This window comes from Zosterops lateralis (genome assembly GCF_965231275.1).
Source record: "Zosterops lateralis genome assembly, chromosome: 19".
NCBI lineage: Eukaryota > Metazoa > Chordata > Aves > Passeriformes > Zosteropidae > Zosterops > Zosterops lateralis.
In genome coordinates, this window is record NC_139779.1 from 1,509,005 (window position 1) to 1,522,112 (window position 13,108).

The window sequence follows — 13,108 nt, forward strand, 5'->3', positions numbered from 1 at the left end:
TCCAGTTGTTTCCTGAGCAGAAATAGGAATATGAGTGGAAGACTCAGTAAAGAATTTTGGAGAAGTCACTGTACCATACTGCATTTGAGGAGTGCAAATTACAGTGTGATCAGAAAAATCCTGGAATCAATAAGATAATACAGCATGGTGTGCTTCAACCTAATTTGCAAAAATGTACTGAATCCTTCAAGTGTCAAATCCTAGAATTGTCGCTGTTTGAGTCGTGTTCCACCTGTACAGCAAAACACAAAGACAGGAGGAAAAATCAGTTTAGCTTTGCATAGCCAGGATTCTCCTGCCACCTCAAGAAATGCCTGTTTTAAGGGGTTATAACATTATTTGCTAACTCTTGAGCGTTCCTGTCATTGGGACAACATCCAGGGTGAGGCAGGGAAATCCACCATGGATTGCACAGCCACGCTCCGGGTGGTCAGTGGTCATCAAACTGCTCCCAGTGCTGTCCCCCCACCCTTCCCCTGTCCCTGCTGACTGTGCTCTTGTTGCCTTGCTGTCTTAGAATGTCCTTCTCCTCCAACCTCAACCACTATGGGATGGTGCACGTGGCCAGCGTGAGCGACGTGCTGCTGGACAACTCCTTCACGCCGCCGTGCCAGCGCATGGGCGGCATGGTCTCCTTCCGCACCTTCGAGGACTTTGTCAGGTCAGTGAGCAGCCTGGGCCTTTCTCCTGTGGCCACCTCCTCACCTGGGCCCTGGGAGAGCTGGGGGAAGGCTTTGATAAGTCTGGAGTCAGGTTTAGGCTGGTCCTGAGGGTGTTTCCCTGGTTGGATCTCTGTGCTGCAGTTTGCGGACAGAGGGGTCGGCATCCTGGGTTCCTGCTGGGTGATGTCAACCTACAACCTACAACCATTTGATGTCTCCTAATGCTCTCTAGATGTGTGTGGGTGGATTTCTTTGTGCTTCCAACCTTTTTGGGATAGGCAAACCCCCAGCAGAGCCCTCAGCCTGCAGCCAAACATTGGGCAAATCCAGACTCTGGTTTGAGGAATCGCCTCCTCATCTTTGAGCCCAGCAAGGGAAGGAGCCTTCTCCTCCCAGGGCTGGTGGGTTCAGTGCTGGGTGCTCCATGGGCTGGCAGGGATGTGGTGCTGACTGCTCCTTCCCTGGTGTGTTCCAGGATCTTTGATGAAGTCATGGGATGCTTCTGCGACTCTCCCCCGCAGAGCCCGACGTTCCCCGAGGCCGGCCACGCTTCCCTCTATGATGAAGACAAGGTAGGGTGGGTTTTTTTTTTCTGGAAGGCACTTTGAGGCTGGCAGCAGGGCTGAGGCTGGCTGCTCCTCCCTAGCTGGGAGCAGGAGTTGGGAGCTCTGTGTATTTATGGCTGTTCCCCAGCAGGTGACTGGGTGTAGGCGGCCGCTTTCCGGCTCTGCTCTAAAGCTCAGCCTCTTGCTCTCCATGGAAAAATTTAGTTTATGGCTTTTAGCATCAGCAGAATTGCTGGATCCACGGCAGCATGACAGAGTTTAAACCCACCATTAAGTCTCCAGACCCTCTCTCTGCAGCAGGATGTTGAACTGCACCTTCAGCCGTCTTTGTCCTACGTCTGACTTGCCGTGTTTCCTGTCTTACACCCTTCCCAGTCACCTTAAATCCTGATTCTTCCCTCTGTTCTGCCTCTTGGAACTGTTTTTGGGAGGAAAAGCTGAGTGGAGCCGCTCAGTTTTTGCAGGGATGGGGAGAACAGGTGCAGAGGAGGCAGGAGGTCCCTAATCCGTAGGGATAGAAATCCAGTTTCCCTTAGAGACACTGGGAGCTGCTCCACGAGAGTGGGAAGCTCTGCTGGAATAGAGCCTGTGTCCAGAACAGGGCTTTGTTTTCCACTGATCCATTGATCCTGATGTATGGAAGCACTGGAGCCTTTTCCAGAATATCACTGTCAACCTTAATGTCCTCAGATCCCTCTCTTTACATCCCCCTCACCTCACCAAGGTAATTTCCTGTCCACACTCAGTTTTTCCCAGTTAATCACAGGCTCCTGAAGGCTGAATTTGTAACTGCTTGGAGCTCTAATGGAATTGACGTTTCCACATTATTTCATGCTGTTGTGGATATGAAAACCCACATTGTTTTGCCCTTACACTTAGATTAATTTACTTCCCTTGATGTCAAAGTCCTCTTCTGTCCTTGTGCTGCATCTGGTAAAGAGAGGCCCTGACCCTGTGCCCTGTGTCATCCTCACACTTGGATTGTCCAAAGGAGGCTCCTGTTTGGTGTTTGTGGACGTTGACTTTGGTCAAGGATTCCCCTCAGAGTTTTCCTGCTGCTCCACTGAGGTTGTTTCCCCCAGAGCATCTCTGCTTTAAAGCTGGGTTTAGAGAGCCTGTTCTTGAGGTGTTAAGCTGACAATTATTTCCCCATGGGGAATATTCCTCCCCCTGTGCCTGCAGAGTGCCCGGGAGGAGCCCATCCACATCCTCAACGTGGCCATCAAAACCGACAGCGACGTTGACGACGACAGCTTGGCTGCCATGTTCAGGGAGTTCACCCAGAGCAAGGTAAGTTCCCTGCATCCCCCTCTGCCTCTCGGGGCTTCTGCAGGTCAGGAAAAGTCTCTCTGTTCCCCCAGGTTTGGGGTGGTTTTGTCTGATTTAACGTGCTGCAGTTAAATCCTTAATTTATCCAGTCTAAAGCTCACCCATTTCTTTGACTGGGTGTAGCTGCATCTTATGAGCCCACCAGGTCATTGTTTCTCCTTCTGATCTAAGTCAGGACTTCTTCCCTTGAATTTTTGATGGGATGAAAGACTTGGAAGGTTTTAAACACATCAGGTCAGTGTTCAGTAACTGAAGGTTTTAAACACATCAGGTCAATGTTCAGTAACTGAAGGTTTTAAACACATCAGGTCAATGTTCAGTAACTGAAGGTTTTAAACACATCAGGTAAATTTTCAGTCACTGTCTCCTGAAAAATGTGTTCTGTCCCTTTCCTTGGTGATAAAATTGCTGTAGGAGCAACAGAACCATGTAAAATGACATTAAAATGTGCTGGATTTGTGTATTATTAACATTTGGTAATTAACATTTGGTAGCATGCTGGAGCATCCACCTTATACGACATTCCTGGCATGGGGAGGAATTATTTGGCGTGTTCTGTGTCTCCTTCCTAAGTGTGGGACACACTTTAGAGTCCTAAATGTGAGTGCTGGGTCAGCTGTGAGACAGCCTGGGTTGGGAACAGCCTCCTTGTGTCCACTCTGGAGGTGTGAAAACCCCACCAGTTTGTGGAGCTGAATATCCCACCAAGAATTCCTGGCACTGCACTGGTTTGGGGAGCACTGAGAAAGCACCTCCAGCTTCTCATTTTGGGATGTGGGAAAATATCCTGCAGAAATCAGGGCTTCCAAAATGGGTCTGGCATCCCCGTGGCTTCAGCAGCTTCCTGTCTCTTTAAACAAGGAAAACAATCAAATCTAAGAATTAAAACTAGTTCTGCTTTTCATCTGCTTGATCATGCTCCAGGCGTTTTTATGGGAGGGGAATAAAAGGGAAAGAAATAAAAAAAAATATATATATATTAAAAAGAAAAAAAAAATCCAAAACCACATTAAACTATCAAATAGGTTGATCCAAATTGTCCAAATAATCTTCCAGGCCCAGCGTGTTGTGTGTGGTTTTTTTAATAGAAATTAGGATCATATACTTGTAAATGACTTGTGGAGGAGATTGAGGCAGTCAGTGGAAATGGAGTTTCTCCAGGTGCTGATGGCTAATCGCTCTCTAATAGCTGTGGCCTTGCTGGGAGACCCACATTATTACCATGTAATCAGAATCCTGTTGCTCTTGCTGTTATTGTCTGCCACTTGTGGAATTTTAAAAGCAATAACAATTTTTTTGCCTTTTTTTTTTTTTTTTTTTTTAAATCGCGCCGTTATTAAAGTTATTTTCTTCCTCTTGCCATGAATATAGTCACTGCTGCTCATTTTCAAAGGGCTTAACCTTAGTGAAACATCACAGTCTGTGCCGAGAGGGGCTGGTTTGTTCCTGCTTCAGCTGAGCTGTTGTTCCTTTTTGGAATTGGATGAGGGAGGAGAAAAGTTTGAAAAAGAGGAGAATTACGAGATCTCAACACTCCAAAGGATCAGTGGTGTGGCAAATTCTGATGGCAGCACCCCCCTGAGAGGGGGCTCGGGGGGATGTGTGAGGAAGGAGCAACCAGAATGGGAATTCTGTGATCTGTTTGGAAAAAAAATAACTGACACCTGATTTGTGTCACCTTTGCAATGTGGGATCTCAGGGTGGTTTGGGTTGGGAGGGACCTTAAGGCCCTACCTGATATCCCACATAACCCTTGTCCATCTAATTCTTGCCACGTTCCTCTCTGCCCATTCAAAAAATCCCTTTCTCTTCTATTTTAATGCCCTTAAAGCACTAAGGGGGTCACAGTGAGCCCCTCCCAAAGCCTTCCCCAGGCTGTGTGCTTTGGGCTGGCTTATCCATGAGCTTTCTGTGCCCAAGGCATGTATGAGCCAAATTTTTCCATGGGATACCTCCTATAAAACTCTTTTTCCATCATTTCCCATGGTCTCACCACATCTGCACTGTGCTCACTTCAAAAAGCAAATCCTGGGCAGATGAACGAGGATAATTCCTGCAAGATTTGGGTGTTACTTTTCTGCCTTCCAGCTCAGCTGGAATTCAGTGTTTCTGTGATTTGGTTATTTACCTGCTCAGGTGGAATTGGGATTTTGGGTCAGGATTTGGGTATATTATGATTTAGACCTCACCACATCCACACTGTGCTCCCTTCAAAAAAGGAGCAGATGAATGAGGATATTTCCTGCAAGATTTGGGTGTGACTCTTCTGCTTTCCTGCTCAGCTGGAACTCAATGTTCCTGTGATTTAGTTATTTACCTGCTCAGGTGGAATTGGGATTTTTTGGGTCAGGATTTGGGTATATTATGATTTAGACCTCACCACATCTACACCATGCTCCCTTCAGAAAGGGAGCAGATGAACAAGGATATTTCCTGCAAGATTTGGGTGTGACTCTTCTGCCTTCCTGCTCAGCTGGAATTCACTGTTCCTGTGATTTAATTTTTTACCTGCTCAGGTGGAATTGGGATTTTGGGGTCAGGATTTGGGTGTTTATGATGCTAAAAGGAGCATCAGAGGAGGAGCTCAGGGATAGAAAGATCTGCAGAGCTTTTTCACTTCACAGAGGATTTCAGCCTGGTTTTTTTTCTGGCAGCCCAGTTACCTCTTCCCATGGTTTTGTTTTTGCAGAAATCAGTCCTGATTGAACACGGCATTCGGAGGTTGACTTTCCTTGTAGCACAAAAGGTATTTCAATGTCTCTCCTGGTGCTCAGAACTCTTTGGTTTTTAGCTCATTATAAAGTTGGCATCTGACAATTTTTTTTTTCCTGAAATTGAACACTGTATTTACTGTATTTAGTTCTGTCTTTGCTGTTTTTGTCCTCTAAAACTTGAGATGGTTTTTTCATGAATTCGCTTAAGAAAATTAATTTTACAATTGTGAACAATCTTGACGCCTTCTTGTATTCTTGAATTAATTAATTAATTAATTTATTGATTTTTAATCCTAATTGCTAGCTGTCTTCTGCTTTTTTTTTTCTTTTTTTTTTTTTCTCTTCCTACGTGTGTATGTTTCGTTTGTAAGGACTTCAGGAAACAGGTCAACTATGAGGTGGATCAGAGATTCCATGTAAGTAAAAAAAAGGACCTGGAAACATTGGTGGCAATTCCTGAAGTGAGGCCAGGAGACACTCAGGGGGCTCTGAGCTTTTCATTTGGATTTCAGGCAGGCATTTAATGATGTCAAAGTGAAATGGTGAAATATTTATTTGAATATCTGGCTGCAAACCCAGACTGGGCCTGTGGCATCTGAGTCTCCCTTGTTTACCTGGCTGAGCTCAGGAAGCTTCACTTGATCAAGATTTCCTTGTGTTTCAGTGTTGTCTTCTGTCCTGAAATGCAATTATCAGTGAAACTTTGGTGTTTCTTATGTAGTTTGGTGATTTCTTTCGGCCTCTTGCTGATTTTTTTTTAAATAACTCAGAGCAGTCACTTGAAGGGAGCTGTTAAATTTTGTGGAGTCCTTTTGTGGTCTGGGAAATTTGGGAAATTTGGGAAATTTGATGCTCTTACTGCTGAGAATTACTTCTTTCCCCAAGTGGGCATCTGGTTTAGGTGGCAATGTAAGGCATAAACCAGATTTTTATCTCTTGGGTGTCTACTTTTCAATTCTGGAAGTTCTCAGGAGCCTTTGAAGTGCAAGAAATTCACCCTTGTGCTCCACAGAGCTGCTTTAGGGAGGTTTAGGAAGGGAAAACTAGTTCACAAATCAGCAGAAATAGTGTTTGAACCCATGTGGGAGTTGTTGCTCACAGTGCAGGTACAGAGGTGTCAGTCAATGGCTTGGGAAAGTGGATTTTTGAAACATTGAGAGAGTTTTTTTGGGACATTTAGCACAAAAATCCAGGCTTGAGGTTTGAAAAAGGGACTTTTAGGGAACAGAAATGGCTGTTGGGGGAAACGAAAAATCAGAGTTGGTGCTGTGGGACATGTCAGAGGTCAGAAAGGAGGCAGAGAGCAGAATGAACCATCCCCAAGCCATCCCTGCATCCTCAGTGTGGTGTCATCTGGCTGCAAAGTTTGTGGAGCACCTCTGGGAGCTGCTCTGTCAGTCTTTATTACTGTCTGCCATCCCAGCCCCTTCATTACTGGACCAACTATTAACTTAGCCAAGGCCTGGGCTTGGGTTTGTTTTTGTTTTAATTACAGTCTATATAATTAGTTCCCAGCATGTTGAGGTAATAGAGAGTTGCTCCAGCAAGCTTCCAATTTCCTCATCTCATTAGGTTTTTAACGTGATTATTAGTATAATAATCAACTCTGATGATTTCTGGTGCAGCTTTTCGCATTCTGCGGTTTGCAGGGTGTCTTGATTGGCTAATTTAGGCAAATTATTTTGATTGTCTTGATGATGGTTGGTTGATTAGAACACAGCAGGGGTATAATTCTTCTGCCTAGGAAGTGGAGAACTCTTTTTTGGATTTTTGGTACCGGAGCATTGAGGATTTTTGTGCGTGTGCACGTCTAATTATGACATTTGCCCACCACACCAGCGAGGTGCCCCTGGAAGCAATTCCATTAGTGCTGGAATGAGCCTGGAGATGGTGGGAGAAGCTGGAAAAGTGCAGAGGAGGACAGGTAGGAGGGACTGGGAGAAGTGAGGAAACACAGAAGGAGTTGTTTCATAGACAGAGAATGGATAGATTTGGGTGAGGCTGAATTTTTAGGCAGCACTCCTTGTACCACTGCTTATTTTGGAAGGGTTTCCAGGCAAACACAAGTTGTTTTGCTCAACTGAGAGTCATCAGGTGAGGTTTGGGGGCTGTTTTACCTAGGAGGGAAGGAAGATGACTTGACTAGAACAGTCCTTTTAGCCTTAAAAATCTCTGCTGCTCAGTGCTGGTTTGCACAGCATCACAGGTTGTCACATTCCCTCCAGCTGGGGTTGTTCATCTTCCATGGATAATGGAATGTGAGCCAGAAATTCAGTGACTCCAGGTCAGATTCCCTGGGTTTTGGTTTTTTTTTTTGCTTAGTAAGACAGTTCTGGCAAAGTTGTGTGTGTCCCTTCAGGTCACCTTCAGCACAGGCAGCAGTGTGCTCGTGTGGTGCCAAAGCTCTGTCCAGTGAAAATTCCAGAGGAGAGGATGGATTTGCCTGGATGGAACTGGATGCTGTCTAGGCTATCCCCCTTCATCTAAGATTTGTACAATATTTAAAAAAGATCCCAATGCTCTGCCAGGGTTTTAAGAAACTGAGTGGTATATGGGGGATTTTTGGAATTTTTTTGCTGTTCCATACAGGATAATAAAGTTATTTTATTACAACTCCCAGTTTTCCTTGGGAAGGGAGTATTTCTGGCAGTAATGGTATGAAGAGAGTATTTCTGGCAGTAATGGTATGAAGAGAGCTGTAGGGTAAGATCATTGTTCTGTGTGCATCTGCATATCCACAGCAGAGTGTTCATATCACTCCAGACATTTCCACAGGAATTTTAATCAGAACTAGGAAAAGTTTCCCGCTGCTGCTCTGGACATTTCTGAGTTGTTATCTCTTACTAACTGACAATAATAATCTAAAGCCAATCAAGTAGCCTCTTCTGCATTAGTTGAGGGCAGGTTTAAGCCACCTCTGCTGTCTTGAAGGTGACTTGATTTCCCACCACCTTTGTGATGTTGGGAACATCCTGTGTCACCTCCTGTGCTGTGGTGCTGCCCCAGGAGTGGCCTGAGAGCCCTCTGGGGACATCACTGCTTGCTTTGGGAGGACTAACACTCTTGTTTTTATTTTCAAACAGAGGGAATTCCCAAAGTTCTTCACGTTCCGTGCCCGGGATAAGGTGAGTTGGATGTTCTTAATACTTTTCTCCAAGTGTTGGTTGGGTTTATTTAGTGTTTCACGACTCAGAATCAGGACAAAACCTTCTGGTTTCTGTGGAAATGAGGGTTTTTTTGAGGGGGTTGAGCTTGAGAACTTGCAATTTGCATTATGTTCTCAGCTCTTCAACCATTTCACAGCTCCCAGTGCCAGATAAAGAAGTTTGGGTTGGGTTTGTTTGGAGTTTTAGAGTTTGAATTAAATGTAAAATTTCATAAGGGGTGTTGTGGGCTTTTTGCCCTGATATTTCACCTTTTCAATGCACTTTTTCCCTGTGCCCTTGGCCCCTGCAGTTCGAGGAGGACAGGATTTACAGGCACCTGGAGCCAGCCCTGGCCTTCCAGCTGGAGCTGAACCGCATGAGGAACTTCGACCTGACGGCCATCCCCTGTGCCAACCACAAAATGCACCTTTACCTGGGGGCAGCCAAGGTGGAGGTGGGCACTGAGGTCACAGACTACAGGTTCTTCGTCAGGGCCATCATCAGGCACTCGGACCTGGTGACCAAGGTGAGTTTGGCCCTTTCCAAAGGGTGAGGGAAAGCCAGGGTTGTCCTTGGGACCTGCAGGATCCCAAACTGACCATCCCCTGGATGGAGGGCTGGGAGTTGTGCCCTCTCCTTGCTCGTGCTGCTCTGCAGAACCATCCCAGAAATCCTGCTATTCCTGTGCTCCAGGGAGGTTTTTCAAGTGTCCAAGAGAAGAGTCATAAATCCTTAGATCTTTTGAATCTGTTGAACTTAAATATGTTGAACTTAAATCTTGAACTTAAATCTGTTGCCTTAGGTCTTGAGGCAACAGTGGCTTGCCCTGTCTGGTTTCAGGTTTATTCTGAGCTAAAGGAGGGCACAAGGCAGGCAGGTGTGGGATCCAGGCACAGGGAGCACTGTGATGGGAGTGGATCTGCTCCATTCAGCAGCATCCATGGGTTCTGTTCTCCCCATCATATCTGTCGTGGTTTGAAAGCAAAACGAGTGAGAGGCCCCAAGTCAGAAATAAAATTTAATAAGAAAAAAGGAAAAAAAAAAATGCAATAACACAAAGGAGCAGTGACAGAGTCAGAACACAGCCTGAGCAGGGTGGTGGGAGCAGTCCAGGTGAGGGGCTCTTCCTGAAGCAGTGATCCCACAGAAAGGTCTGGGAGCTCTGCTCCTCTGGGAATCCAGTGGCTCAGGGCTGCTTGTCCTGTCCCAAATCCCAGATTCTCTCCAGGTGGGAATGCTTGGCTCCTCCCCCTGGGCATTGGGAGCATCTCCCAATGGGATGAGGAGTCGTGCAGTGGCTCCTTGATGGCCCATTAAACAGAGAGAGCTCCTGGAGGGAGTTCCCTGTGAGTCCTGGGCAAGGCATTGATGGGCCATGAGCAGAAGAGCCCAAAGGAGGGGCCTGGGAAAACACTGCCCCACCTGGTTCCAACAGCTCATGGGGATGGGGATGGGATAAATACTGTGTGCACATCCTACACCGCAACATCCCTCTACACTTTTCCAAACCTCGCACTCTCTAGCAGTGATTTGTGGATGAAAAAATCAATGATTTGTTGTCGATCTCCGGCAGGAAGCCTCCTTTGAGTACCTGCAGAACGAGGGTGAGCGTTTGCTGCTGGAGGCCATGGACGAGCTGGAGGTGGCCTTCAACAACACCAACGTGCGCACGGACTGCAACCACATCTTCCTCAACTTCGTGCCCACCGTCATCATGGACCCCTCCAAGGTGGGAGCTCCTGCCCAGCCCGGGGGTGCTTGTCTTTCCAAAGCTTCACTTGCCAGAACTAAATAGTTTTTTGTTCATGGAATGGTTTGGGGTGGAACTGACCTTAAAGGTCATCTTGTTCCATCCTTGACACCTTCCACTAGCTCAGGGTGCTCCAAGCCTCATCCAACCTGGCCTTGGACACTTCCAGGGAAAGGGCAGCCTTTGCCAGAGCCTCCCCACCCTCACAGTCAGGAATTTCTTCCCAGTATCCCATCCAACCCTGCCCTCTGGCAGTTTAAATCCCATTTTGTTGTGCAGCTCAGCTCCTCTGTGTAAACTGAGGGACAACTGTTAGAAATCAGCTTTGTGTTTGAAGCTAAACCTATTTTTTCATTGTGTGTTTGAGGTAAACAGTTTTAATAAGGAAGCAGATGTAAGCGCTCTTCTGTTTGTTACAAAAGTTCAAATTCCATCCAAATAAAACATGAGATAAATCAGGAGCTTAAAAAGAATCTGTAAATTCAGACACAAAAGTGCCTCATTTTCAGTCTCTGATACAAAACCACAGAGATGAACGTTATAAATAAATGAACACTGAGATTTGTAGATGCAGAAATGAAAGTGTTCAGGCATAAAGGATGTTTGTGGTTAGCAGAATCACCACAAAGCAAGTCCCAAGTCCAGGCTGAATTTAGCTGGAAATCAGCATTCAGTTCATGGGCACCCAAAGATGAGAGCTGACCTTTCCTGAGGAGAACAGCTGAAAGTTTAAAAAGATGAATTGGGTATCAAAAGAACTCTCTCTTGCTTGCTGACTTTTAAATCATGATTAAAAATTGGTGGCTTAAATCCCTTTTATGAATGAACCTTTCCTGGCGTGTCCAGAGCTGTTGGTTCCCAGGAAGTTCACAAGAAGCTGGAATATTCATCCCTGGAAGTTGGGCTGCCCTCAGATACAAACCATGACTTCTCTTTGAGCTGCTGTGCAAAGGAGACTTTTTTTTGGGGAGGGGAAAAATGCTTAGCCCAACCTATAAATTGCCTTCTTTTAATATGCATTTTGCCCACAGTGGTATTTTATAAAGTTTAATAGAAGAGCAGAAGGCCCAGCTCCAAGTGGTAATTGCTTTGTTGATTTAAAGCTCCGTGCAGGCAGTGAAATGTGATTATTGTGCACACAAGGGCTACAGAGCTGCTTGCCAAGGGTTTGGTTTCCCTGCATTCTGTGGTTCCCAGGTGGGGGTGATGCCTGTGGAGGGGAGGAAGGGGGGTCCCAGTGCTGGGGTGGGGTTTTGGTTGGACTTAATGATCATCAAAGTCCTTTCCAACTTAATGATTCTGTGGTTCCATGTGCCATGAGGAAACAGGGATGTGGATCCAGCACTGTCCTAGTGCATCAGTAGTCCCCAGGTGTGGAGATCCTGCCTGTCTCATGGCTTAGGATGAGGAGGGACAGGTCACCAAAGTCCTGTAACTGCACTGGGCGTGTGCTGATGTGTGGTGCTTCCTCGTTGCCTTGGAGCAGCGGGATGGGGCAGGCACAGAGCAGTGACAGATCCAGAAAGAATCCCAGGATGTTCTGGTTTGGCAGAGACCTTAAAGCCACCTCACTGCACCCCTGGCACAGGCAGGGCCACCTCCCCCAGGCTACCCAGTGCCTGCTGAGGGAGCCTTTATCCCGTGCAGATTGAGGAGCAGCGGGATGGAGACAGACACAGAGCAGTGACGGGTCCAGACACAGAGCACTGACGGGTCCAGAAAAAATCCCAGAACAATCTGGTTTGGCAGGGACCTTAAAGCCATGTCACTGCACCCCTGGCACGGGCAGGGCCACCTCCCCCAGGCTGCCTGGTGCCTGCTGAGGGAACCTTTTCCCCGTGCAAGTCGGGGAGCAGCGGGATGGGGACAGACACAGAGCAGTGACGGGTCCAGACACTGAGCAGTGGTGGATCCAGAAAAAATCCCAGAATGTTCTGGTTTGGCAGAGACCTTAAAGCCATGTCACTGCACCCCTGGCACACTGCTGCTCCCCCAAGTTGCCCAGTGCCTGCTGAAGGCAGCCTTTCCCCTGCAGATCGAGGAGTCGGTGCGCTCCATGGTGATGCGCTACGGGAGCCGCCTCTGGAAGCTGCGCGTGCTGCAGGCCGAGCTGAAGATCAACATCCGCCTGACGCCCACGGGGAAGGCCATCCCCATCCGCCTCTTCCTCACCAACGAGTCGGGATATTACCTGGACATCAGCCTCTACAAGGAGGTGACAGACTCCAGGACGGGGCAGGTAGGTCCCTATGGAGCCGTGGGTTGGTTGGGAGGGTTGGGAAGGGGATGTGTTGTACCTGATGGAGCTGAGAGGTTTGGGCGTCTTTGTTGAAGACTAGAAGATGGGTAGTTGTAAAAGCAAGTCCTTTATTGGGTCATTAAATCAGTCCCATGAAGGCTGTTGGAGTCCAGGACATCCCCTTGGATAATCTGGGACCCAAGGAAGGGAGTTTGAGCCCTGGACAGGGGTTGTGGAGCTGGTTCAGGGTGTTTGGAGACCTTGACACAGAGCCCAGGAAGACACTGGGTTTGATTTTAGTCCATGGGAGAGGCTTCCAACACTGAGAGAGGAATACAAACCACCAAGGTGTGAAAACAGTAGTTTAGCACAGCACGAGATGAAAAATTTAGTAGTTTTGGGGTTCATAGAATAGAGGTAAGTGGGGGGCAAAATGGAGGAATTAGGGTGGTGCTTTGAGTTAATCTCCTTCTTCCTCGTCCTACATCTTCTGAGGTGGTGATTACACAAAGTAGTTTGAGAGGATTGGGTCCTTTAAATTCTAAAGATATAAGGAATGACCTGGCTAGGATGATGTAAAATTATGGAAAGTGCTTTTATATAATTTTTGTGAAGTGTAATGGGCTCTTTTGTGATGGTTGTGGCTGTTGTGATATTTCTGTTTTCCATGGTGCAGGAACAGTGTGGTTAACTGCAATACCT

General features: G+C 46.9%; 1 protein-coding gene across 1 annotated transcript in view; it reads left to right on the plus strand.

The window, feature by feature from the left end:
* ACACA (acetyl-CoA carboxylase alpha) overlaps nucleotides 1-13,108 on the plus strand; it is a 103,141-nt gene that overhangs the window by 44,369 nt on the left and 45,664 nt on the right. Inside the window, exons 29-37 of the mRNA XM_083875298.1 lie at nucleotides 518-661; nucleotides 1,138-1,234; nucleotides 2,411-2,518; nucleotides 5,247-5,303; nucleotides 5,643-5,687; nucleotides 8,355-8,396; nucleotides 8,728-8,943; nucleotides 9,991-10,146; nucleotides 12,203-12,406. Coding sequence (XP_083731424.1) covers nucleotides 518-661; nucleotides 1,138-1,234; nucleotides 2,411-2,518; nucleotides 5,247-5,303; nucleotides 5,643-5,687; nucleotides 8,355-8,396; nucleotides 8,728-8,943; nucleotides 9,991-10,146; nucleotides 12,203-12,406 — 1,069 coding nt within the window. The remainder of the gene's footprint in view (nucleotides 1-517; nucleotides 662-1,137; nucleotides 1,235-2,410; nucleotides 2,519-5,246; nucleotides 5,304-5,642; nucleotides 5,688-8,354; nucleotides 8,397-8,727; nucleotides 8,944-9,990; nucleotides 10,147-12,202; nucleotides 12,407-13,108) is intronic.